Source organism: Ranitomeya imitator, chromosome 3 (genome assembly GCF_032444005.1).
Source record: "Ranitomeya imitator isolate aRanImi1 chromosome 3, aRanImi1.pri, whole genome shotgun sequence".
Taxonomy (NCBI): domain Eukaryota; kingdom Metazoa; phylum Chordata; class Amphibia; order Anura; family Dendrobatidae; genus Ranitomeya; species Ranitomeya imitator.
Genome location: NC_091284.1, coordinates 7,353,743 through 7,377,578, shown reverse-complemented (window position 1 = coordinate 7,377,578; position 23,836 = coordinate 7,353,743). Strand labels below are relative to the sequence as shown.

Sequence of the window (23,836 nt, the reverse complement as noted above, 5' to 3'; positions counted from 1 at the left end):
GCGCTGCAGGTACTCGTGGAGTTGGGTGACCGCCAGCAGCAGGGCGGGGGCAGGGCGAGTTCATAGAGCCGAGGACTGGAATTCCGGGAATGTGCTCAGGATTTGGCCGTTCTGCCTGCACGGCTGCAGCACCCTCTGTCCGGATCAGAGTGAGACCTGTGTCCAGGCTCTTTACACTTCCTGGGAGCAGATTAGCAGGGTGCACTCAGTGACTGAGGCCTGGCCCAGCAGACGTCTCATCCCCCGCTCATGCCCTGTGCCCTGCACCCACTGCAGTCTAGAACTTTGCCCGGCACCCACTGCAGTCTAGAACTTTGCCCTGCACCCACTGCAGTCTAGAACTTTGCCCGGCACCCACTGCAGTCTAGAACTTTGCCCGGCACCCACTGCAGTCTAGAACTTTGCCCTGCACCCACTGCAGTCTAGAACTTTGCGCGGCACCCACTGCAGGTTAGAACTGTGCCCTACACCTAGGAGCACCTAGAACAGTCCTTCTGTTCTTCACTTTTCTGCTACTTCTGATCACAGACATTTCAAGAGTTGTCGGTGGGATCCATGGCACAGGTACATTGCCCTCCGGAGGATGTGGCGACAATCAAGTGCCGGTCTCGCTGTCCACAGTGCCACGACCTGTTCTCGGACCCCCGAGTCCTGCCCTGTCTACACACTCTATGTATGCGCTGCCTCCAAAGCCTAGAACCCTTCAGCACGCTGGAGCGAGGGCAGAAGCTATTGGCCCAGCAAAGTGTCCTGTGCCCAGTGTGCGACTCCGAAGTGACCCTACCACCCGGAGGCATCAGAGACTTAATACCGGACCTGCCGGCACAGACAGAGGTGCTGCTCGAGCGGCTTCGATGTGGTGGAGATGAGATGCCATGTGATCTGTGCGGAGACAGTAAGGGAGAGAAGCGGTGCCAAGACTGCAGGGTGACTATGTGCGAATTCTGCTGCCTGGCACACAGGTGAGAAAAGAGGGATGATGGGGAAAAAGACATGGGAGCTGTCTGCAGGTTTAGGGGCAGATTTACGGTCCTGCCTGTATTTTAGACTTCACAGCCTTACGCTAGAGAGTCGTATGTGTGCCAGATGTCTTAGATACTGTTTACACCACTTGGTTATTTTTAGACCATTTTTTAAATGCCCTACCCCAGCCAAAAAATTACTGGTGTGTGCCATTAACAAATTTGGGAAGTTTTTCAATCACACGTTTTTCATAAGGCACAAAAAAATGCCTAATAAAGGAGTTCCAGCGCCGCTCACCACCGAAACGTACGGTATTATTTCATACTTTAGCGCTGCTGCAGCTCGTGTGCAGGTTTCTATATAACTCAGACAACTCTAATAAGACACATCATACAGGGCACAAGATGAAGAAGAAAAGCGCAGGATGAGAGGAGTTGGGTACGGGAGAGGAGCATAAAGGGAGGAGAGGAAAGATGAGAGGCACAGAGCGAAGAAGAGTATAGGATAGAGGTGGAGGGCATGATGAAATGGAGCACAGTATAGGAGCAGAGCACAGAAGGAAGAGAGGAGAAGCACAGTATAGGAGTGGAGCACAGGATGAGAGGAGGAGCTCAGTATAGGAGCAGAGCACAGACGGAAGAGAGGAGAAGCACAGTATAGGAGTGGAGCACAGGATGAGAGGAGGAGCTCAGTATAGGAGTGGAGTGCAGCGCCCCAGGGTCCTGGTCGTTGCAGTAATATCGTTCTCTAGGGGGGAGTGATGTTATGTTTGGAGGCAATAAAGGAAATTTCTTTACCAGGTACCACAAACATACAACACATTTCACGCTCCAGTCCACCAGGGGGAGCTATGCTCCTATTTATTAGGGCACTCTTCATAATTAGGTAAAACTGGTGGCCTGGATAGGAAGTTAGGCAGTTGCTGGCTGAGCTTCGGCTCGGGTAGTTGGTCCCTGACAGGGGTGGGAGCATGTCAGAGGCCCAGACAGAAGGACACGGAGCTGCGCCTGCCCCACGTGCGGCAGTTCCTAAGAAAGGACACAAGAGAACTGTATTGTAGAGAGTAAGAAAGAAGTCATAGCAAAAGGAGTGGAAACCAGAAGGAGTTCTGCCCTGCACAGGCTGCCTCCTTCTGAGGTGCAGGATCCCGGTAGCCGGAACATTGAGGGAGCAACAGTCCTTTATGCCTCGCTCCAGAGACCAGCAGGACAGCTAATTTCATGTTACTGATCTGCCCCATAACCAGGAGGCAAGGTGGCACCCACGAGAGGCCGGGGCGTGCTAGAGTCCCTGTAAAAAGCCTCAGGCCATCAGTCATACGGGTTGTCCTATCCATCTGGGGGACAGAGAGAGACATAACATCTAGAACATCTACAACAGTTGTGAGGACCTTATGAGAGGCTCAGCGGTAAGGTACTACAACACCCAGGCGCTAGAGGAAGGCTACTGATTTCCACCTGGATAAGGGGATTCTGGATTTGCCGCCAAGCCAGCCGGACTCTGCCTGCTCTGTGATCTGGTGCTCTGGACTGTGGATGTTGAAGCCTTCAGTAAAAGGTAAAGAGACTGCAACCTTGTGTCCTCGTTCTTCACTGCACCTCACACCATCCACCATCTATACACTGGGAAGTCCTGGGGACATACTTCACCTGTGGGAAGGTATACCATCTAGCTGCCATCACATCACCCCAGCGGACCCCTAAGCAGTGTCGGTCACACTGACCGAATACCACATGTGGCGTCACGAACATTTCTCCTTTAAAGACCTTTCCCCCTTTTACAACGGACGTCCCAAGGGCCACGGACCGGGTCAGCCACCGTGACATCCCCCTTGAGAACCGAAGTACCCGGTACCGAGTACCCCTAGCCCTTGGGGGCGCTCCAGGAGCACAGGATGAGAGGAGCTCAGTATAGGAGTGGAGCACAGGATGAGAGGAGGAGCTCAGTATAGGAGTGGAGCACAGAATGAGAGGGGTAACTCAGTATAGGAGAGGAGCACAGGATGAGAGGGGGAGCTCAGTATAGGAGAGGAGCATAGAGAAGACAGGAGGAGGAGCACATTATAGTAGCGTAGCATGGACGGAAGAGAGGAGGAGCACAGTTATCAGGATCCTGTCAGCACCGGCGCACTGCCACAGCTGAACAGGGTGACTCAACCACACTGCGGGCGAGCCCGGGGTCAGATACCGCAGGGAAAGCTCAGGCGGACGGGACCTGAGCAGTGTGCTGAGAAAAACAGAACAGAAGGACCTACGATCATATGACCGCAGGGGGCGGAGCTTAGCATCCTGCTGCTGGAGATGAGTGCAGGATGCTACAGGGACCCTGAAGTGAAGGAGAGGGGAACCCAGGTCAGACAGGCGGGGGTCATACACGGAGAGGGCAGCGTGGTACAAGAGGGGCGAGCAGAGAATAGTCAAAACGTAAGCAAGGAGTCATACATGGAGATGGTAGCGCAGTACAGGAGGGACAGACAACTCTAAACGGGGACAGAAAAAGATCAGAACCAGACAAGCATAAAGTGGCACAGGCACAAAGCACAGACACAACGGTCACACACACTTGGCCAAGGGTCAGAGTAAAAGCGACGAGGAGTGAGCAAACAATGAGGCTATAAGAAGCCTCCCAGAATCCCATAGTGAGGCCGTCCAGATTAACCTCTGAACTGCCTAATCCCACAAACTGCAGATCATGACAACAGTATAGGAGTGGAGCACAGGATGAGAGGAGGTGCTCAGTATAGGAGTGGAGAACAGGATGAATGGAGGAGCTCAGTATAGGAGTGGAGCATAGAGGGAAGACAGGAGGATGAGCACAGTATAGGAGCAGAGCATAGAGGGAAGAGAGGAGGAGCATATTATAGGAGTGGGGCATAGAGGGAAGAGAAGAGGACCTCAGTACTGAAGTGGAGCACAGGATGAGAGGAGAAGCTCAGTATATAGGAGTGGAGCACAGGATGAGAGGTGTACCTCAGAATAGGAGTGGAGCATAGAGGAAAGAGAGGAGGATCTCAGTATAGAAGTGGAGCACAGGATGAGGGGAGGAGCTCAGTATAGGAGTGGAGCACAGGAAGAGGGGAGGAGCTCAGTATAGGAGTGTAGCACAGGATGAGAGGAGGAGTTCAGCATAGGAGTGAAGCACAGGATGAGAGGAGGAGCAGTATAGGATCAGAGCATAGAGGGAAGAGAGGAGGAGCATAGTATAGGAGTGGAGCATAGAGGGAAAAGAGGAAAGATGATAGGCACAGAGTGAAGAGGAGAGTATAGGACAGGAATGGAGGGCATGATGAAAAGGAGAACAGTATAGGAGTGGAGCACAGGATGAAAGGAGGAGCTCAATAAAGGAGCGGAGTATAGAGGGAAGAGAGGATAGGTGAGCGGCAAAGAGCAGAGGATAGAGGAGGAGCACATGATGAGACGAGCACAGAATAGAGAAGAACAATAGGGAAAGGGCACAGTATAGGGCAGGAAGACATGATGAAAAAGTACAGGACGAGAGGAGGATCATAGAATAAAAAGAGGATAGGTGAGAAGCACAGTGCAAAGAGCATAGGTGCCACAGCGATAGTGCGACAGAGAAAGGTTAGGAGATTGCATCGCTGGCTACACATGCATCTGCACTGGTTGGCTCTGCTTTGCCCTCCAGTTGTGCAGATTTCCCTTGCCCTGTTGTTGCAAGAGTTAAACTGTTTGTCTCCTAGGGCTCTCCATACTGAGTTATCTCAGCTGTTCTGAGTTCTCCATGCCCCTCTGGTATAAGTACTCGCTTCTTACCTTGAGTAGTTGCCAGTTATAGCTTGCTATCACCTGGATTGGAGCTGGAGGTGTGAGCTGTGTGAAGAGAGATCGTTTAGAAGTCTCTGGAGATATTTGGAAGTTTAGTGTTTTTCAACCTTATATCACCTTTTCCTTCCCCTTTTCCCTTCTGTAGTCTGGGAGTACATTTAGGGATTGCTGCTTTTATCCTTGTCTGCTTCTCTTTTTTGTCTTTATGTTAGAGTAGGTCTAGTATTCCTGCTGCTCTATGCACTAGTCAGGGTCTTTCTTGGGGTAAGACAGGGATAGGATTGTGATCGTCGCATGGGGTGAAATAACCCATCTGAGGAGCTAAGGGTAGCAGAGAGCATGTGTCAGGGGCGCCCCCTGTAATCTTTTCCTAGTGGCAGTGCTCCCCTTCCTTTCCATATCATCATGCGTCGTCCTGCTTCTGACAGGAGTGTGACTTTAGTATGGGGAGGAGCATAGAGTGAAAAGAGGATAGGTGAGAAGCACAGAGCGAAGAGCAAAGGATAGAGGAGGAGCACATGATGAGAAGAGGAGCAGGGGATAGGAGAGAGGTACAGGATAAGGTAGGGGATAAAGCCGGAACACAGGATAGGGAAAGAGCAGACGTGAGGGGCAGCTCAGTATAGGTGATGAGCATAGATTAGAGCAGCAGCACAGACTAAAGGGAGTAGCTAAGCAGAGGAGCACCTGATGAAAGGAGCAGGTGATAAAGGGTCCATAAGAAAAGCACAGGATAGGGGAGGAGCACATGAGGAAAGAAGCAGGCAATAGGGAATGGGCTCATAAGAAAAGCACAGGATAAGGGAGGAGAACATGATGAAAGGAGCAGGCGATAGGGAAAGGGCTTGGAGCGCCCGCCATGGCCTAGGGGTTACTCAGCATCGAGTCCGGTCATTGTTAAAGGGGTGGTCACGGTGGCAGCAACCTATTCCGTGGCCCTGGGCGTCCAAATTAAAAGAGATGGTTTTTAAAGGGGTTTTTAGGAATAAGAATGTTCGTGACTCTAACTATGGTATTCGGTCAGGGATGACCAATGCTGCCTAAAGGGGTCCAGTGGGGTGATGTTATGGCAGCAGGGATGGCTAGCTTCCCATAGGTGAAGCTGGGTCCCCAGGGATCCTGATGTAGTAGGGACAGATGGTAGATGGTGTAGGAAGAAACAGGACACAAGTTGCAGTCTCTTTACTGTAGAATTCAGGCAGCCACAGTCCAGGGTACCGGATCACAGGTACTGGTATGGTCCGGCTGGCATGGAAGCGAATCTGGAATCCCCCAACCAAGTGGGGTTGGAAGTCTCTGTCAGGGTGTCCTTCCATTAATTGGGATTCAATGTCTCTCCGGTTAATGAAGATTTCGTTAATCATCGTAATAATGAAACCCCTTTGGTCTTCATGATGCTCTCTGTGCTTCACACAGAACCCTGAGACTATCACAGAGCAGGTGCATTTATACGGAGACGTGATTACACACAGGTGGATTATATTTATCATCATTAGGCATTTAGGACAACATTGGATCATTCAGAGATCCACAATGAACTTCTGGAGTGAGTTTGCTGCACTGAAAGGAAAGGGGCCGAATAATTTTGCACGCCCAACTTTTCAGTTTTTGAATTTCCACAAAAATTTTAAATAACCAATAAATTTTGTTTAACTTCACAATTGTGTTCCACTTGTTGATTCTTCACCAAAAATTTACATTTAGTATCATTATGCTTCAAGCATGATATGTGGGAAAAGGTTTAAAAGTTCCAGGGGGCCGAATACTTTTGCAAGGCAGCGTAACTCATGCCTTTTTACAGGGTCTCTCAGATTACTCCAGACTCTATCTGCTACTGTGTCTTTGGGTGTTAATGGTAGAGAGGAAACCTGCAATTTGCTGTCCGCTGATCTTTGCCTTGGGGCATGAAGTTATCCCCACAACCTTGGTCTTCCGGTTACCAGAATTCTGCGCTCCAGCATGGAGGAAGCTCAGTCGCAGCTTCCCTCCAGCTCTTTACTCTCCTGTGCTCCACTTCCACTCTCAGTCCCCTACAGACTGCACTGTTCTCGTTCCTTCCAGGAGCTGCAGCACCCCACGTGGCTGCACGGCCCCAGCTTTCCTCTGAGACTCTGTTTCCACTCTGCTCTGTCTCTCTGACAGACTAACTAACTCCTCCCCCAGGCCAGTATATATATCTAGGGAAGCTCCCCTGAAACCGAGGTTAAGGCTCCCCCTTCTGGCCTAGAGTCAGAACATGTTGCATGTGCGTGAATACCTGTTAAAGGGACCCTTCCTCGCTTCCAAGCATGACATCACTCTCCCTGTGAGAAAAGCAATGCCACTGTAACAACCGGTTACCTGGGGTGTTACAGGCTCATAAGAAAAGCACCGTATGGGGAGGAGCACATGATGAAAGGAGCAGGCAATAGGGAAAGCAGTTCAGCACCAGAGTGGAGTCTGTTTGGTACAGAACATCAGAGGCAGGCGCAGATTATATGACGATATTTCATCAACGGGAACCCTATTAGTATTTTGGACCTTTTGTTTTAGTTTATTTTTTACTTATCAGTTTTTCAGGGGTTAAGTGTAGAATAACGTCAGTAATGCACTGCAGGAAATTGCCATCAGAGGAGACGTGTCACATTATAGGAGCTGTTCAGCGAGGTCGGCGTAAAACGTGGCAAAGAGAGGGTCGCTGTAACCATGTAACTGCCAGAGCGGGGGCAGGGCAGCCTCGATCCCTACTCGATCCCTACACAATCCCTACTCGACCCTTCCATGATCCCTACACCTCTATCTCGGGCTGTGTCTCTGGGTGCTCCATCCTCCAGCGCTCGGGGAATTTGGGGATTATTATTAGCATGTGTGATTTTTCGGAGTTCCCCGGTGATCCCCGCAGGGCGCTCCCCTCCCGGTTGCTTCACATTTCTCAATCTTCTCGATACTTTTCACTTGTTTCATTTCTTCTTTCTCGTGCACATTTCCGTATCACATATGTCGCCACCTGCAGCTGATGGTGGGGGGCCGGGGGGATCCCAATCACTGGCCCCGCTCCGATCTGATGATGGCAGTTGCAGAGTCTCAGGGTCCCTCGTGGGCTCGATGTCCTACGCTGAGTAATTCCATGACACATCCTTATGGGGGCCAAGAACGGCTTATAGTAAATGGGATTTCTGATTCCATGTATTGCCCACCATAGATAACTCCAGGTGCAACCGAGCAGCAAGTCCCATAGAAGTGCACGGAGGGTTGTCACTGTTGTTCACTGCCAATCCATTCACACAAGAGAACTGGGACCCCCGTATTCACGATCGGGGGGGTCCCAGAGGTCATACATCTATTACCAGCCTGGAAATAGCAAAATGCATCTAGTGGAAAATCCCCGGAAAAGCCCCAAACCTCCAGCACAAGAGACAACACCCCGACTGCCACTGACGTCTGCAGTCCGCCCAGAGCGCCCACTAGTGGAGGCTACACCTGCTCATATATCTCTGTGTGCGGGGGGGATCGGAGACGCATATTATTATTATTTATCATTATAGCATATCTAATCCAATCATGTGTGATACTGACTGCTGAGCCGTGTATCTAATCCAATCCTGTGTGATACTGTCTGCTGAGCCGTGTATCTAATCCTCTCCTGTGTGATACTGACTGCTGAGTCGTGTATCTAATCCTCTCCTGTGTGATACTGACTGCTGAGCCGTGTATCTAATCCAATCCTGTGTGATACTGTCTGCTGAGCCGTGTATCTAATCCTCTCCTGTGTGATACTGACTGCTGAGTCGTGTATCTAATCCTCTCCTGTGTGATACTGACTGCTGAGCCGTGTATCTAATCCTCTCCTGTGTGATACTGACTGCTGAGCCGTGTATCTAATCCTATCCTGTGTGATACTGTGCTGAGCCGTGTATCTACTCCTCTCCTGTGTGATACTGACTGCTGAGCCGTGTATCTAATCCAATCCTGTGTGATACTGTCTGCTGAGCGGTGTATCTAATCCTCTCCTGTGTGATACTGACTGCTGAGCCGTGTATCTAATCCTCTCCTGTGTGATACTGTCTGCTAAACTGTGTATCTAATCCTCTCCTGTGTGATACTGACTGCTGAGCGGTGTATCTAATCCTCTCCTGTGTGATACTGACTGCTGAGCCGTGTATCTAATCCTATCCTGTGTGATACTGTCTGCTAAACTGTGTATCTAATCCTCTCCTGTGTGATACTGACTGCTGAGCTGTGTATCTAATCCTATCCTGTGTGATACTGACTGCTGAGCCGTGTATCTAATCCTATCCTGTGTGATACTGTCTGCTGAGCCGTGTATCTAATCCTCTCCTGTGTGATACTGTCTGCTGAGCCGTGTATCTAATCCTATCCTGTGTGATACTGTCTGCTGAGCCGTGTATCTAATCCTCTCCTGTGTGATACTGACTGCTGAGTCGTGTATCTAATCCTCTCCTGTGTGATACTGACTGCTGAGCCGTGTATCTAATCCTATCCTGTGTGATACTGTGCTGAGCCGTGTATCTAATCCTCTCCTGTGTGATACTGACTGCTGAGCCGTGTATCTAATCCTCTCCTGTGTGATACTGACTGCTGAGCCGTGTATCTAATCCTTTACTGTGTGATACTGTCTGCTGAGCCGTGTATCTAATCCTCTCCTGTGTGATACTGACTGCTGAGCCGTGTATCTAATCCTATCCTGTGTGATACTGTCTGCTGAGCCGTGTATCTAATCCTCTCCTGTGTGATACTGACTGCTGAGTCGTGTATCTAATCCTCTCCTGTGTGATACTGACTGCTGAGCCGTGTATCTAATCCTATCCTGTGTGATACTGTGCTGAGCCGTGTATCTAATCCTCTCCTGTGTGATACTGACTGCTGAGCCGTGTATCTAATCCAATCCTGTGTGATACTGTCTGCTGAGCCGTGTATCTAATCCTCTCCTGTGTGATACTGACTGCTGAGTCGTGTATCTAATCCTCTCCTGTGTGATACTGACTGCTGAGCCGTGTATCTAATCCTCTCCTGTGTGATGTGATACTGACTGCTGAGCCGTGTATCTAATCCTCTCCTGTGTGATACTGTCTGCTAAACTGTGTATCTAATCCTCTCCTGTGTGATACTGACTGCTGAGCGGTGTATCTAATCCTCTCCTGTGTGATACTGACTGCTGAGCCGTGTATCTAATCCTATCCTGTGTGATACTGTCTGCTAAACTGTGTATCTAATCCTATCCTGTGTGATACTGTCTGCTGAGCCGTGTATCTAATCCTCTCCTGTGTGATACTGACTGCTGAGCCGTGTATCTAATCCTTTCCTGTGTGATACTGTCTGCTGAGCCGTGTATCTAATCCTCTCCTGTGTGATACTGTCTGCTGAGCTGTGTATCTAATCCTATCCTGTGTGATACTGACTGCTGAGCCGTGTATCTAATCCTCTCCTGTGTGATACTGACTGCTGAGCCGTGTATCTAATCCTCTCCTGTGTGATACTGACTGCTGAGCCGTGTATCTAATCCTTTCCTGTGTGATACTGTCTGCTGAGCCGTGTATCTAATCCTCTCCTGTGTGATACTGACTGCTGAGCCGTGTATCTAATCCTATCCTGTGTGATACTGTGCTGAGCCGTGTATCTAATCCTCTCCTGTGTGATACTGACTGCTGAGCCGTGTATCTAATCCAATCCTGTGTGATACTGTCTGCTGAGCCGTGTATCTAATCCTCTCCTGTGTGATACTGACTGCTGAGTCGTGTATCTAATCCTCTCCTGTGTGATACTGACTGCTGAGCCGTGTATCTAATCCTCTCCTGTGTGATGTGATACTGACTGCTGAGCCGTGTATCTAATCCTATCCTGTGTGATACTGTCTGCTGAGCCGTGTATCTAATCCTCTCCTGTGTGATACTGACTGCTGAGCCGTGTATCTAATCCTTTCCTGTGTGATACTGTCTGCTGAGCCGTGTATCTAATCCTCTCCTGTGTGATACTGTCTGCTGAGCTGTGTATCTAATCCTATCCTGTGTGATACTGACTGCTGAGCCGTGTATCTAATCCTCTCCTGTGTGATACTGACTGCTGAGCCGTGTATCTAATCCTCTCCTGTGTGATACTGACTGCTGAGCCGTGTATCTAATCCTTTCCTGTGTGATACTGTCTGCTGAGCTGTGTATCTAATCCTCTCCTGTGTGATACTGACTGCTGAGCCGTGTATCTAATCCTCTCCTGTGTGATACTGACTGCTGAGCCGTGTATCTAATCCTCTCCTGTGTGATACTGTCTGCTGAGCTGTGTATCTAATCCTATCCTGTGTGATACTGACTGCTGAGCCGTGTATCTAATCCTCTCCTGTGTGATACTGACTGCTGAGCCGTGTATCTAATCCTCTCCTGTGTGATACTGACTGCTGAGCTGTGTATTTAATCATAGTAACATAGTAACATAGTTAGTAAGGCCGAAAAAAGACATTTGTCCATCCAGTTCAGCCTATATTCCATCATAATAAATCCCCAGATCTACGTCCTTCTACACAACCTAATAATTGTATGATACAATATTGTTCTGCTCCAGGAAGACATCCAGGCCTCTCTTGAACCCCTCGACTGAGTTCGCCATCACCACCTCCTCAGGCAAGCAATTCCAGATTCTCACTGCCCTAAGGCCGCCGTCACACATGCGAGTTTTACGGACGTAAGAGCGCAGAATCTACGTCCGTAAAACTCGCAAAAAATACGGCACAATTATTCTCTATGCCCCTGCTCCTATTTGCCGTATTTTACTGATCAGTATTATACGGCTTTCTACGGCCGTACAAAATCGCAGCATGCTGCGTTTGTCACCGTACTGCGCAAGAAATACGCCAATGAAAGTCTATGGAAGCGTGAAAAATACGGATTACACACGGACAAGCAGTGTGACTTGCGAGAAATACGCAGCGCTGTTAGAGAGAAAAGCCGGTAATTCAGTGCGGTGTACAGTAAAATCACACTGACAGCTTACAGTAGAATAGGTAGAATAAATGTGTACACATAGTATAAGGGTATATATATATATATATATATATATGTCATTAGACACATATTTGTATATATATTAATATTTATTCCAGCGCTATACAGCTTGAAAGCCGGTAATTCAATTACCGGCTTTTTCTTTCTCCTTCATAAAACCCGACATGATTTGAGACATGGTTTACATACAGTAAACCATGTCTTCTCTCCATTTTTTTTGCAGATTCCACACTACTAATGTTAGTAGTGTGTATCTGCAAAATTTGGCCGTTCTAGCTCTTAAAATAAAGGGTTAAATGGCGGAAAAAATTGGCGTGGGCTCCCGCGCAATTTTCTCCGCCAGAGTAGTAAAGCCAGTGACTGAGGGCAGATATTAATAGCCTGGAGAGGGTCCATGGTTATTGGCCCCCCCCCCCTGGCTAAAAATATCTGCCCCCAGCCACCCCAGAAAAGGCACATCTGGAAGATGCGTCTATTCTGGCACTTGGCCACTCTCTTCCCATTCCCGTGTAGCGGTGGGATATGGGGTAATAAAGGGTTAATGTCACCTTGCTATTGTAAGGTGACATTAAGCCTAATTAATAATGGAGAGGCGTCAATTATGACACCTATCCATTATTAATCCAATTGTAGTGAAGGGTTAAATAAAACACAAACACATTATTTAAAATTATTTTAATGAAATAAAAACAATGGTTGTTGTAGTATTTTATTCAGCGCCCAATCCAGTCACTGAAGACCCTCGTTCTGTGAGTAAAGAAACATAATAAACCAACAATATACTTACCCTCCGCAGATCTGTAACGTCCAACGATGTAAATCCTTCTGAAGGGGTTAAAACATTTTGCAGCAAGGAGCTGTGCTAATGCAGGCTGCTCCTCCTCGCTGCAAAACCCCAGGGAATGAGGCTAAAAATAGATCAATGATCTATATTTAGCTTCATTTGCGGTGAGGCGCCCTCTGCTGGCTGTTCATAGATCGTGGGAAATTACCTAGAAAGCTCCCTGGCTTTATATCGAGCTCCCTGGCTTTCTAGGTAATTTCCCACGATCTATGAACAGCCAGCAGAGGGCGCCTCACCGCAAATGAAGCTAAATATAGATCATTGATCTATTTTTAGCCTCATTCCCTGGGGTTTTGCAGCGAGGAGCAGCCTGCATTAGCACAGCTCCTTGCTGCAAAATGTTTTAACCCCTTCAGAAGGATTTACATCGTTGGACGTTACAGATCTGCGGAGGGTAAGTATATTGTTGGTTTATTATGTTTCTTTACTCACAGAACGAGGGTCTTCAGTGACTGGATTGGGCATTGAATAAAATACTACAACAACCATTGTTTTTATTTCATTAAAATAATTTTAAATAATGTGTTTGTGTTTTATTTAACCCTTCACTACAATTGGATTAATAATGGATAGGTGTCATAATTGACGCCTCTCCATTATTAATTAGGCTTAATGTCACCTTACAATAGCAAGGTGGCATTAACCCTTCATTACCCCATATCCCACCGCTACACGGGAATGGGAAGAGAGTGGCCAAGTGCCAGAATAGGCGCATCTTCCAGATGTGCCTTTTGTGGGGTGGCTGGGGGCAGATATTTTTAGCCAGGGGGGGGCCAATAACCATGGACCCTCTCCAGGCTATTAATATCTGCCCTCAGTCACTGGCTTTACTACTCTGGCGGAGAAAATTGCGCGGGAGCCCACGCCAATTTTTTCCGCCATTTAACCCTTTATTTTAAGAGCTAGAACGGCCAAATTTTGCAGATACACACTACTGACATTAGTAGTGTGGAATCTGCAAAAAAAATGGAGAGAAGACATGGTTTACTGTATGTAAACCATGTCTCAAATCATGTCGGGTTTAGGAAGGAGAAGGAAAAAGCCGGTAATTGAATTACCGGCTTTCAAGCTGTATAGCGCTGGAATAAATATTAATATATATACAAATATGTGTCTACTGACATATATATATATATATATATATATATATAAATATATATATATATATATATATATATATTCTTTTCTTTTTGGGACACATGGATCACTTCTATAGCGGTATGTTGGTTTTGCAAGCCTGCGAGAAAAGCACGCAGTACGGATGCCATACGGATTACATACGGAGGATGCCATGCGCAAAAAACGCTGACACAGCCTGCATACGGAGGAGCAACGGACCATTTTTTTTGGGACTTTTCAGCGTATTACGGCCGTAATATACGGACCGTATTGTTTTACGCTGTGTGTGACGCCGGCCTAACAGTAAAGAATCCTCTTCTATGTTGGTGGAAAAACCTTCTCTCCTCCAGACGCAAAGAATGCCCCCTTGTGCCCGTCACCTTCCTTGGTATAAACAGATCCTCAGCGAGATATTTGTATTGTCCCCTTATATACTTATACATGGTTATTAGATCGCCCCTCAGTCGTCTTTTTTCTAGACTAAATAATCCTAATTTCGCTAATCTATCTGGGTATTGTAGTTCTCCCATCCCCTTTATTAATTTTGTTGCCCTCCTTTGTACTCTCTCTAGTTCCATTATATCCTTCCTGAGCACCGGTGCCCAAAACTGGACACAGTACTCCATGTGCGGTCTAACTAGGGATTTGTACAGAGGCAGTATAATGCTCTCATCATGTGTATCCAGACCTCTTTTAATGCACCCCATGATCCTGTTTGCCTTGGCAGCTGCTGCCAATCCTATCCTGTGTGATACTCTCTGCTGAGCCGTGTATCTAATCCTCTCCTGTGTGATACTGTCTGCTGAGCCGTGTATCTAATCCTCTCCTGTGTGATACTGACTGCTGAGCGGTGTATCTAATCCTCTCCTGTGTGATACTGACTGCTGAGCCGTGTATCTAATCCTATCCTGTGTGATACTGTCTGCTAAACTGTGTATCTAATCCTCTCCTGTGTGATACTGACTGCTGAGCTGTGTATCTAATCCTATCCTGTGTGATACTGACTGCTGAGCCATGTATCTAATCCTATCCTGTGTGATACTGACTGCTGAGCCGTGTATCTAATCCTATCCTGTGTGATACTGTCTGCTGAGCCGTGTATCTAATCCTATCCTGTGTGATACTGTCTGCTGAGCGGTGTATCTAATCCTCTCCTGTGTGATACTGACTGCTGAGCCGTGTAGCTAATCCTATCCTGTGTGATACTGTCTGCTAAACTGTGTATCTAATCCTCTCATGTGTGATACTGACTGCTGAGCTGTGTATCTAATCCTATCCTGTGTGATACTGACTGCTGAGCCATGTATCTAATCCTATCCTGTGTGATACTGTCTGCTGAGCCGTGTATCTAATCCTATCCTGTGTGATGCTGTCTGCTGAGCTGTGTATCTAATCCTTTACTGTGTGATACTGTCTGCTGAGCCGTGTATCTAATCCTCTCCTGTGGGATACTGACTGCTGAGCTGTGTATCTAATCCTATCCTGTGTAATACTGACTGCTGAGCCGTGTATCTAATCCTTTCCTGTGTGATACTGTCTGCTGAGCTGTATATCTAATCCTATCCTGTGTGATACTGTCTGCTGAGCCGTGTATCTAATCCTATCCTGTGTGATACTGTCTGCTGAGCCGTGTATCTAATCCTATCCTGTGTGATACTGACTGCTGAGCCGTGTATCTAATCCTATCCTGTGTGATACTGACTGCTGAGCCGTGTATCTAATCCTATCCTGTGTGATACTGACTGCTGAGCTGTGTATCTAATCCTATCCTGTGTGATACTGTCTGCTGAGCGGTGTATCTAATCCTCTCCTGTGTGATACTGACTGCTGAGCCGTGTAGCTAATCCTATCCTGTGTGATACTGTCTGCTAAACTGTGTATCTAATCCTATCCTGTGTGATACTGTCTGCTAAACTGTGTATCTAATCCTCTCATGTGTGATACTGACTGCTGAGCTGTGTATCTAATCCTATCCTGTGTGATACTGACTGCTGAGCTGTGTATCTAATCCTATCCTGTGTGATGCTGTCTGCTGAGCTGTGTATCTAATCCTTTACTGTGTGATACTGTCTGCTGAGCCGTGTATCTAATCCTCTCCTGTGGGATACTGACTGCTGAGCTGTGTATCTAATCCTATCCTGTGTAATACTGACTGCTGAGCCGTGTATCTAATCCTTTCCTGTGTGATACTGACTGCTGAGCCGTGTATCTAATCCTCTCCTGTGTAATACTGACTGCTGAGCCGTGTATCTAATCCTTTCCTGTGTGATACTGACTGCTGAGCTGTGTATCTAATCCTATCCTGTGTAATACTGACTGCTGAGCCGTGTATCTAATCCTATCCTGTGTGATGCTGTCTGCTGAGCTGTGTATCTAATCCTCTCCTGTGTGATACTGACTGCTGAGCTGTGTATCTAATCCTATCCTGTGTGATACTGACTGCTGAGCCGTGTATCTAATCCTCTCCTGTGTGATACTGTCTGCTGAGCCGTGTATCTAATCCTATCCTGTGTGATACTGTCTGCTGAGCCATGTATCTAATCCTATCCTGTGTGATACTGACTGCTGAGCCGTGTATCTAATCCTCTCCTGTGTGATACTGTCTGCTGAGCCGTGTATCTAATCCTATCCTGTGTGATACTGACTGCTGAGCCGTGTATCTAATCCTATCCTGTGTGATACTGTCTGCTGAGCCGTGTATCTAATCCTCTCCTGTGTGATACTGACTGCTGAGCCGTGTATCTAATCCTATCCTGTGTGATACTGTCTGCTGAGCCGTGTATCTAATCCTATCCTGTGTGATACTGTCTGCTGAGCTGTGTATCTCATCCTTTCCTGTATGATACTGTCTGCTGAGCCGTGTATCTAATCCTCTCCTGTGTGATACTGACTGCTGAGCCGTGTATCTAATCCTCTCCTGTGTGATACTGACTGCTGAGCCGTGTATCTAATCCTCTCCTGTGTGATACTGACTGCTGAGCCGTGTATCTAATCCTATCCTGTGTGATACTGACTGCTGAGCCGTGTATCTAATCCTATCCTGTGTGATACTGTCTGCTGAGCTGTGTATCTAATCCTCTCCTGTGTGATACTGACTGCTGAGCCGTGTATCTAATCCTGTCCTGTGTGATACTGTCTGCTGAGCCATGTATCTAATCCTCTCCTGTGTGATACTGTCTGCTGAGCCATGTATCTAATCCTCTCCTGTGTGATACTGACTGCTAAGCTGTGTATCTAATCCTATCCTGTGTGATACTGTCTGCTGAGCTGTGTATCTAATCCTCTCCTGTATGATACTGTCTGCTGAGCTGTGTATCTAATCCTCTCCTGTATGATACTGTATGCTGAGCCATGTATCTAATCCTATCCTGTGTGATACTGTCTGCTAAACTGTGTATCTAATCCTCTCCTGTGTGATACTGTCTGCTGAGCCGTGTATCTAATCCTATCCTGTGTGATGCTGTCTGCTGAGCTGTGTATCTAATCCTTTACTGTGTGATACTGTCTGCTGAGCCGTGTATCTAATCCTCTCCTGTGGGATACTGACTGCTGAGCTGTGTATCTAATCCTATCCTGTGTAATACTGACTGCTGAGCCGTGTATCTAATCCTTTCCTGTGTGATACTGACTGCTGAGCCGTGTATCTAATCCTCTCCTGTGTAATACTGACTGCTGAGCCGTGTATCTAATCCTTTCCTGTGTGATACTGACTGCTGAGCTGTGTATCTAATCCTATCCTGTGTAATACTGACTGCTGAGCCGTGTATCTAATCCTATCCTGTGTGATGCTGTCTGCTGAGCTGTGTATCTAATCCTCTCCTGTGTGATACTGACTGCTGAGCTGTGTATCTAATCCTATCCTGTGTGATACTGACTGCTGAGCCGTGTATCTAATCCTCTCCTGTGTGATACTGTCTGCTGAGCCGTGTATCTAATCCTATCCTGTGTGATACTGTCTGCTGAGCCGTGTATCTAATCCTATCCTGTGTGATACTGACTGCTGAGCCGTGTATCTAATCCTCTCCTGTGTGATACTGTCTGCTGAGCCGTGTATCTAATCCTATCCTGTGTGATACTGACTGCTGAGCCGTGTATCTAATCCTATCCTGTGTGATACTGTCTGCTGAGCCGTGTATCTAATCCTCTCCTGTGTGATACTGACTGCTGAGCCGTGTATCTAATCCTATCCTGTGTGATACTGTCTGCTGAGCCGTGTATCTAATCCTATCCTGTGTGATACTGTCTGCTGAGCTGTGTATCTCATCCTTTCCTGTATGATACTGTCTGCTGAGCCGTGTATCTAATCCTCTCCTGTGTGATACTGACTGCTGAGCCGTGTATCTAATCCTCTCCTGTGTGATACTGACTGCTGAGCCGTGTATCTAATCCTCTCCTGTGTGATACTGACTGCTGAGCCGTGTATCTAATCCTATCCTGTGTGATACTGACTGCTGAGCCGTGTATCTAATCCTATCCTGTGTGATACTGTCTGCTGAGCTGTGTATCTAATCCTCTCCTGTGTGATACTGACTGCTGAGCCGTGTATCTAATCCTGTCCTGTGTGATACTGTCTGCTGAGCCATGTATCTAATCCTCTCCTGTGTGATACTGTCTGCTGAGCCATGTATCTAATCCTCTCCTGTGTGATACTGACTGCTAAGCTGTGTATCTAATCCTATCCTGTGTGATACTGTCTGCTGAGCTGTGTATCTAATCCTCTCCTGTATGATACTGTCTGCTGAGCTGTGTATCTAATCCTATCCTGTGTGATACTGACTGCTGAGCCGTGTACCTAATCCTCTCCTGTGTGATACTGTCTGCTGAGCTGTGTATCTAATCCTCTCCTGTGTGATACTGACTGCTGAGCCGTGTATCTAATTCTATCCTGTGTGATACTGACTGCTGAGCCGTGTACCTAATCCTCTCCTGTGTGATACTGTCTGCTGAGCTGTGTATCTAATCCTATCCTGTGTAATACTGACTGCTGAGCCGTGTATCTAATTCTATCCTGTGTGATACTGTCTGCTGAGCTGTGTATCTAATCCTCTCCTGTGTGATACTGACTGCTGAGCCGTGTATCTAATCCTGTCCTGTGTGATACTGTCTGCTGAGCTGTGTATCTAATCCTATCCTGTGTGATACTGACTGCTGAGCCATGTATCTAATCCTCTCCTGTGTAATACTGTCTGCTGAGCCGTGTATCTAATCCTCTCCTGTGTAATACTGTCTGCTGAGCTGTGTATCTAATCCTCTCCTGTGTGATACTGTCTGCTGAGCCGTGTATCTAATCCTATCCTGTGTGATACTGTCTGCTGAGCCGTGTATCTAATCCTATCCTGTGTGATACTGTCTGCTGAGCCGTGTATCTAATCCTATCCTGTGTGATGCTGTCTGCTGAGCTGTGTATCTAATCCTTTACTGTGTGATACTGTCTGCTGAGCCGTGTATCTAATCCTCTCCTGTGGGATACTGACTGCTGAGCTGTGTATCTAATCCTATCCTGTGTGATACTGACTGCTGAGCCGTGTATCTAATCCTCTCCTGTGTGATACTGTCTGCTGAGCCATGTATCTAATCCTATCCTGTGTGATACTGACTGCTGAGCCGTGTATCTAATCCTATCCTGTATGATACTGTCTGCTGAGCCGTGTATCTAATCCTATCCTGTGTGATACTGACTGCTGAGCCGTGTATCTAATCCTATCCTGTGTGATACTGTCTGCTGAGCCGTGTATCTAATCCTCTCCTGTGTGATACTGACTGCTGAGCCGTGTATCTAATCCTATCCTGTGTGATACTGTCTGCTGAGCCGTGTATCTAATCCTATCCTGTGTGATACTGTCTGCTGAGCTGTGTATCTCATCCTTTCCTGTATGATACTGTCTGCTGAGCCGTGTATCTAATCCTCTCCTGTGTGATACTGACTGCTGAGCCGTGTATCTAATCCTCTCCTGTGTGATACTGACTGCTGAGCCGTGTATCTAATCCTCTCCTGTGTGATACTGACTGCTGAGCCGTGTATCTAATCCTATCCTGTGTGATACTGACTGCTGAGCCATGTATCTAATCCTCTCCTGTGTGATACTGACTGCTGAGCCGTGTATCTAATCCTCTCCTGTGTGATACTGACTGCTGAGCAGTGTATCTATTCCTCTCCTGTGTGATACTGACTGCTGAACCTTGTATCTAATCCTCTCCTGTGTGATACTGTCTGCTGAGCTGTGTATCTCATCCTTTCCTGTATGATACTGTCTGCTGAGCCGTGTATCTAATCCTATCCTGTCTGATACTGACTGCTGAGCCGTGTATCTAATCCTCTCCTGTGTGATACTGTCTGCTGAGCTGTGTATCTAATTCTCTTCTGTGTGATACTGACTGCTGAGCCGTGTATCTAATCCTATCCTGTGTGATACTGTCTGCTGAGCTGTGTATCTAATCCTCTCCTGTGTGATACTGACTGCTGAGCCGTGTATCTAATCCTGTCCTGTGTGATACTGTCTGCTGAGCCATGTATCTAATCCTCTCCTGTGTGATACTGTCTGCTGAGCCATGTATCTAATCCTCTCCTGTGTGATACTGACTGCTAAGCTGTGTATCTAATCCTATCCTGTGTGATACTGTCTGCTGAGCTGTGTATCTAATCCTCTCCTGTATGATACTGTCTGCTGAGCCGTGTATATAATTCTCTCCTGTGTAATACTGACTGCTGAGCCGTGTATCTCATCCTCTCCTGTGTGATACTGTCTGCTGAGCTGTGTATCTAATCCTCTCCTGTGTGATACTGACTGCTGAGCCGTGTATCTAATTCTATCCTGTGTGATACTGTCTGCTGAGCTGTGTATCTAATCCTCTCCTGTGTGATACTGACTGCTGAGCCGTGTATCTAATTCTATCCTGTGTGATACTGTCTGCTGAGCTGTGTATCTAATCCTCTCCTGTGTGATACTGACTGCTGAGCCGTGTATCTAATCCTCTCCTGTGTAATACTGTCTGCTGAGCCGTGTATCTAATCCTCTCCTGTGTAATACTGTCTGCTGAGCTGTGTATCTAATCCTCTCCTGTGTGATACTGACTGCTGAGCTGTGTATCTAATTCTATCCTGTGTGATACTGACTGCTGAGCTGTGTATCTAATCCTCTCCTGTGTGATACTGTCTGCTGAGCCGTGTATCTAATCCTATCCTGTGTGATACTGTCTGCTGAGCCATGTATCTATTTCAAAAAACCTGACCTGCACATCCAAACATAGACTGAGTGTGAACAGGTGCTGAACCCAGAGTCGCCAACTCGTATATAATCAAATAAATAGGGCAGCACACTGCAGCGCCAAAACATGCAAACTTGAAAACACGAAATTTTTAAACTGCATTACTGCACTTTTTTTGGAATGTATTCTTTAGCCTTCTGATCGTGCACTCTGCCTCCTAGCTTCAGGTGTTTTAATTATAGTAGGTCCAATACCCCTCCACAGTGAGAGAGAATTTGAGTCCAAGGAGAGGTTTCACATGTACCCATTCAGATGGAGACGTTTATTCTCAGAGAGGTAGGTTTAGAGTAGGACCTCGTATAAGAGAGATGCCGTAACGTGGCTACGAGGTACACATAAAATTGGCCATTTTTATGCGCTAAAAGCTCTCATTTTTCATATTTCTAGTGCAGTAATGCAGTTTAAAAATTTCGTGTTTTCAAGTTTGCATGTTTTGGCGCTGCAGTGTGCTGCCCTATTTATTTGAGCCATGTATCTAATCCTGTCCTGTGTGATACTGTCTGCTGAGCCGTGTATCTAATCCTGTCCTGTGTGATACTGTCTGCTGAGCCGTGTATCTAATCCTATCCTGTGTGATACTGTCTGCTGAGCCGTGTATCTAATCCTATCCTGTGTGATACTGACTGCTGAGCCATGTATCTAATCCTCTCCTGTGTGATACTGACTGCTGAGTTGTGTATCTAATCCTATCCACTGTGATACAGTCTGCTGAGCCGTGTATCTAATCCCATCCTGTGTGATACCCATAGCTCAGTTGTGTATCTAATCCCATCCCGTGTGATACCCTTGGCTCAGCCGTGTATCTAATCCCATCCTGTGTGATACCCTCGGCACAGCTGTGTATCTAATCCCATCCTGTGTGATACCCTTGGCTCAGCCCTGTATCTAATCTTATCTTGCGTGTTACCCTTGGCTCAGCCGTGAATCTGATCCCATCCTGTGTGATGCCCTTGGCTCAGCCGTGTATCTAATCCCATCCTGTGTGATACCCTCGGCTCAGCCGTGTATCTAATCCATTCCTGTGATATTCTCGGCTCCATAGACTGTTATTTTCTCTCTACTGTATGACATGATACATTTCCTGGCCCTCTCCTAATAGATTTGTTCTGTGTTTCTGTGCAGGGGGCCGAAGGGATGTGCGGGCACTCAGTGCTGCCCCTGCGAGACCTCCCTTCTGGCTTTTCTCTGTCTCCCGACTTTTCTATGTCTCCCGGCTTTTCTCTGTCTCCCGGCTCCTCTCTGTCTCCCGGCTTTTCTCTGTTTCCCGGCTTTTCTTTGTCTCCCGGTTCCTTTCTGTCTCCCGGCTTTTCTCTGTCTCCCGGCTCCTCTCTGTTTCCCGGCTTTTTTTTGTCTCCCGGCTCCTTTCTGTCTCCCGTCTTTTCTCTTTCTCCCGGCTCCTCTCTGTTTCCCGGCTCCTCTCTGTCTCCCAGCTCCTCTCTGTCTCCCAGCTCCTCTCTGTTTCCCGGCTCCTCTCTGTCTCCCGGCTCCTCTCTGTCTCCCGGCTCCTCTCTGTCTCCCGGCTCCTCTCTGTCTCCCGACTCCTCTCTTTCTCCCGGCTCCTCTCTGTCTCCTGGCTCTTCTCTGTCTTCTGGCTCCTCTGTCTCCCGTCTCTTCTCTGTCTCCTGGCTCCTCTCTGTCTCCCATCTCCTCTCTGTCTCCCGGCTCCTCTCTGTCTCCCGGCTCCTCTCTGTCTTCTGGCTCCTCTGTCTCCCGGCTCCTCTCTGTCTCCCGGCTCCTCTCTGTCTCCCGGCTCCTCTCTGTCTCCCGGCTCCTCTCTGTCTCCCGGCTCCTCTCTGTCTCCCGGCTCCTCTCTGTCTCCCGGCTCCTCTCTGTCTCCCGGCTCCTCTCTGTCTCCCGGCTCCTCTCTGTCTCCCGACTCTTCTCTGTCTACCGGCTCCTCTCTGCCTCCCGGCTCCTCTGTCTCCCGGCTCCTCTCCATCTCCCGGCTCCTCTCTCTCTCCCGGCTCCTCTCTGTCTCCCGCCTCCTCTCTCTCTCCAGGCTCCTCTCTGTCTCCCACCTCCTCTCTGTCTCCCGGCTCCTCTCTCTCTCCCGGCTCCTCTCTGCCTCCCGGCTCCTCTCTGTCTCCCGGTTCCTCTCTGTCTCCTGGCTCTTCTCTCTCTCCCGGCTCCTCTCTGTCTCCCCTCTTTCTCCCGGCTGCTCTCTGTCTCCCACCTCCTCTCTGTCTCCCGGCTCCTCTCTGTCTCCCGGCTCCTCTCTGTCTCCCGGCTCCTCTCAGTCTCCTCTCTCTCTCCCGGCTCCTCTCTGTCTCCCGGCTCCTCTCTCTCCCACCTCCTCTCTGTCTCCCACCTCCTCTCTCTCTCCCGGCTCCTCTCTGTCTCCCGGCTCCTCTCCGTCTCCCGGCTCCTCTCTCTCTCCCGGCTCCTCTCTCTCTCCCGGCTCCTCTCTGTCTCCCGGATCTTCTCTGTCTCCCGGCTCCTCTCTGTCTCCCGGCTCCTCTCTGTCTCCCGGCTCCTCTCTGTGTCCCGGCTCCTCTCCGTGTCCCGGCTCCTCTCTCTCTCCCGGCTGCTCTCTGTCTCCCACCTCCTCTCCGTCTCCTCTCTCTCTCCAGGCTCCTCTCCGTCTCCCGGCTCCTCTCTGTCTCCCGGCTCCTCTCTGTCTCCCGGCTCCTCTCAGTCTCCTCTCTCTCTCCTGGCTCCTCTCTCTCTCCCGGCTCCTCTCTGTCTCCCGGCTCCTCTCTCTCTCCCACCTCCTCTCTGTCTCCCACCTCCTCTCTCTCTCCCGGCTCCTCTCTGTCTCCCGGCTCCTCTCTGTCTCCCACCTCCTCTCCGTCTCCTGTCTCTCTCCTGGCTCCTCTCTGTGTCCCGGCTCCTCTCTGTCTCCCGGCTCCTCTCTGTCTCCCGGCTCC

The 23,836-nt window shown here is 48.3% G+C and overlaps 1 protein-coding gene across 2 annotated transcripts in view; it reads left to right on the top strand.

Annotated features, from left to right (window-relative positions):
* Positions 1 to 73: 73 nt before the first annotated feature.
* Positions 74 to 23,836, top strand: part of TRIM45 (tripartite motif containing 45) — a 31,016-nt gene continuing 7,253 nt past the window's right edge. For both annotated transcript variants that reach the window (XM_069760424.1, XM_069760423.1), the window contains exon 1: positions 74 to 962. In XM_069760424.1, coding sequence (XP_069616525.1) covers positions 556 to 962 — 407 coding nt within the window. In that variant the 5' untranslated portion in view covers positions 74 to 555. The remainder of the gene's footprint in view (positions 963 to 23,836) is intronic.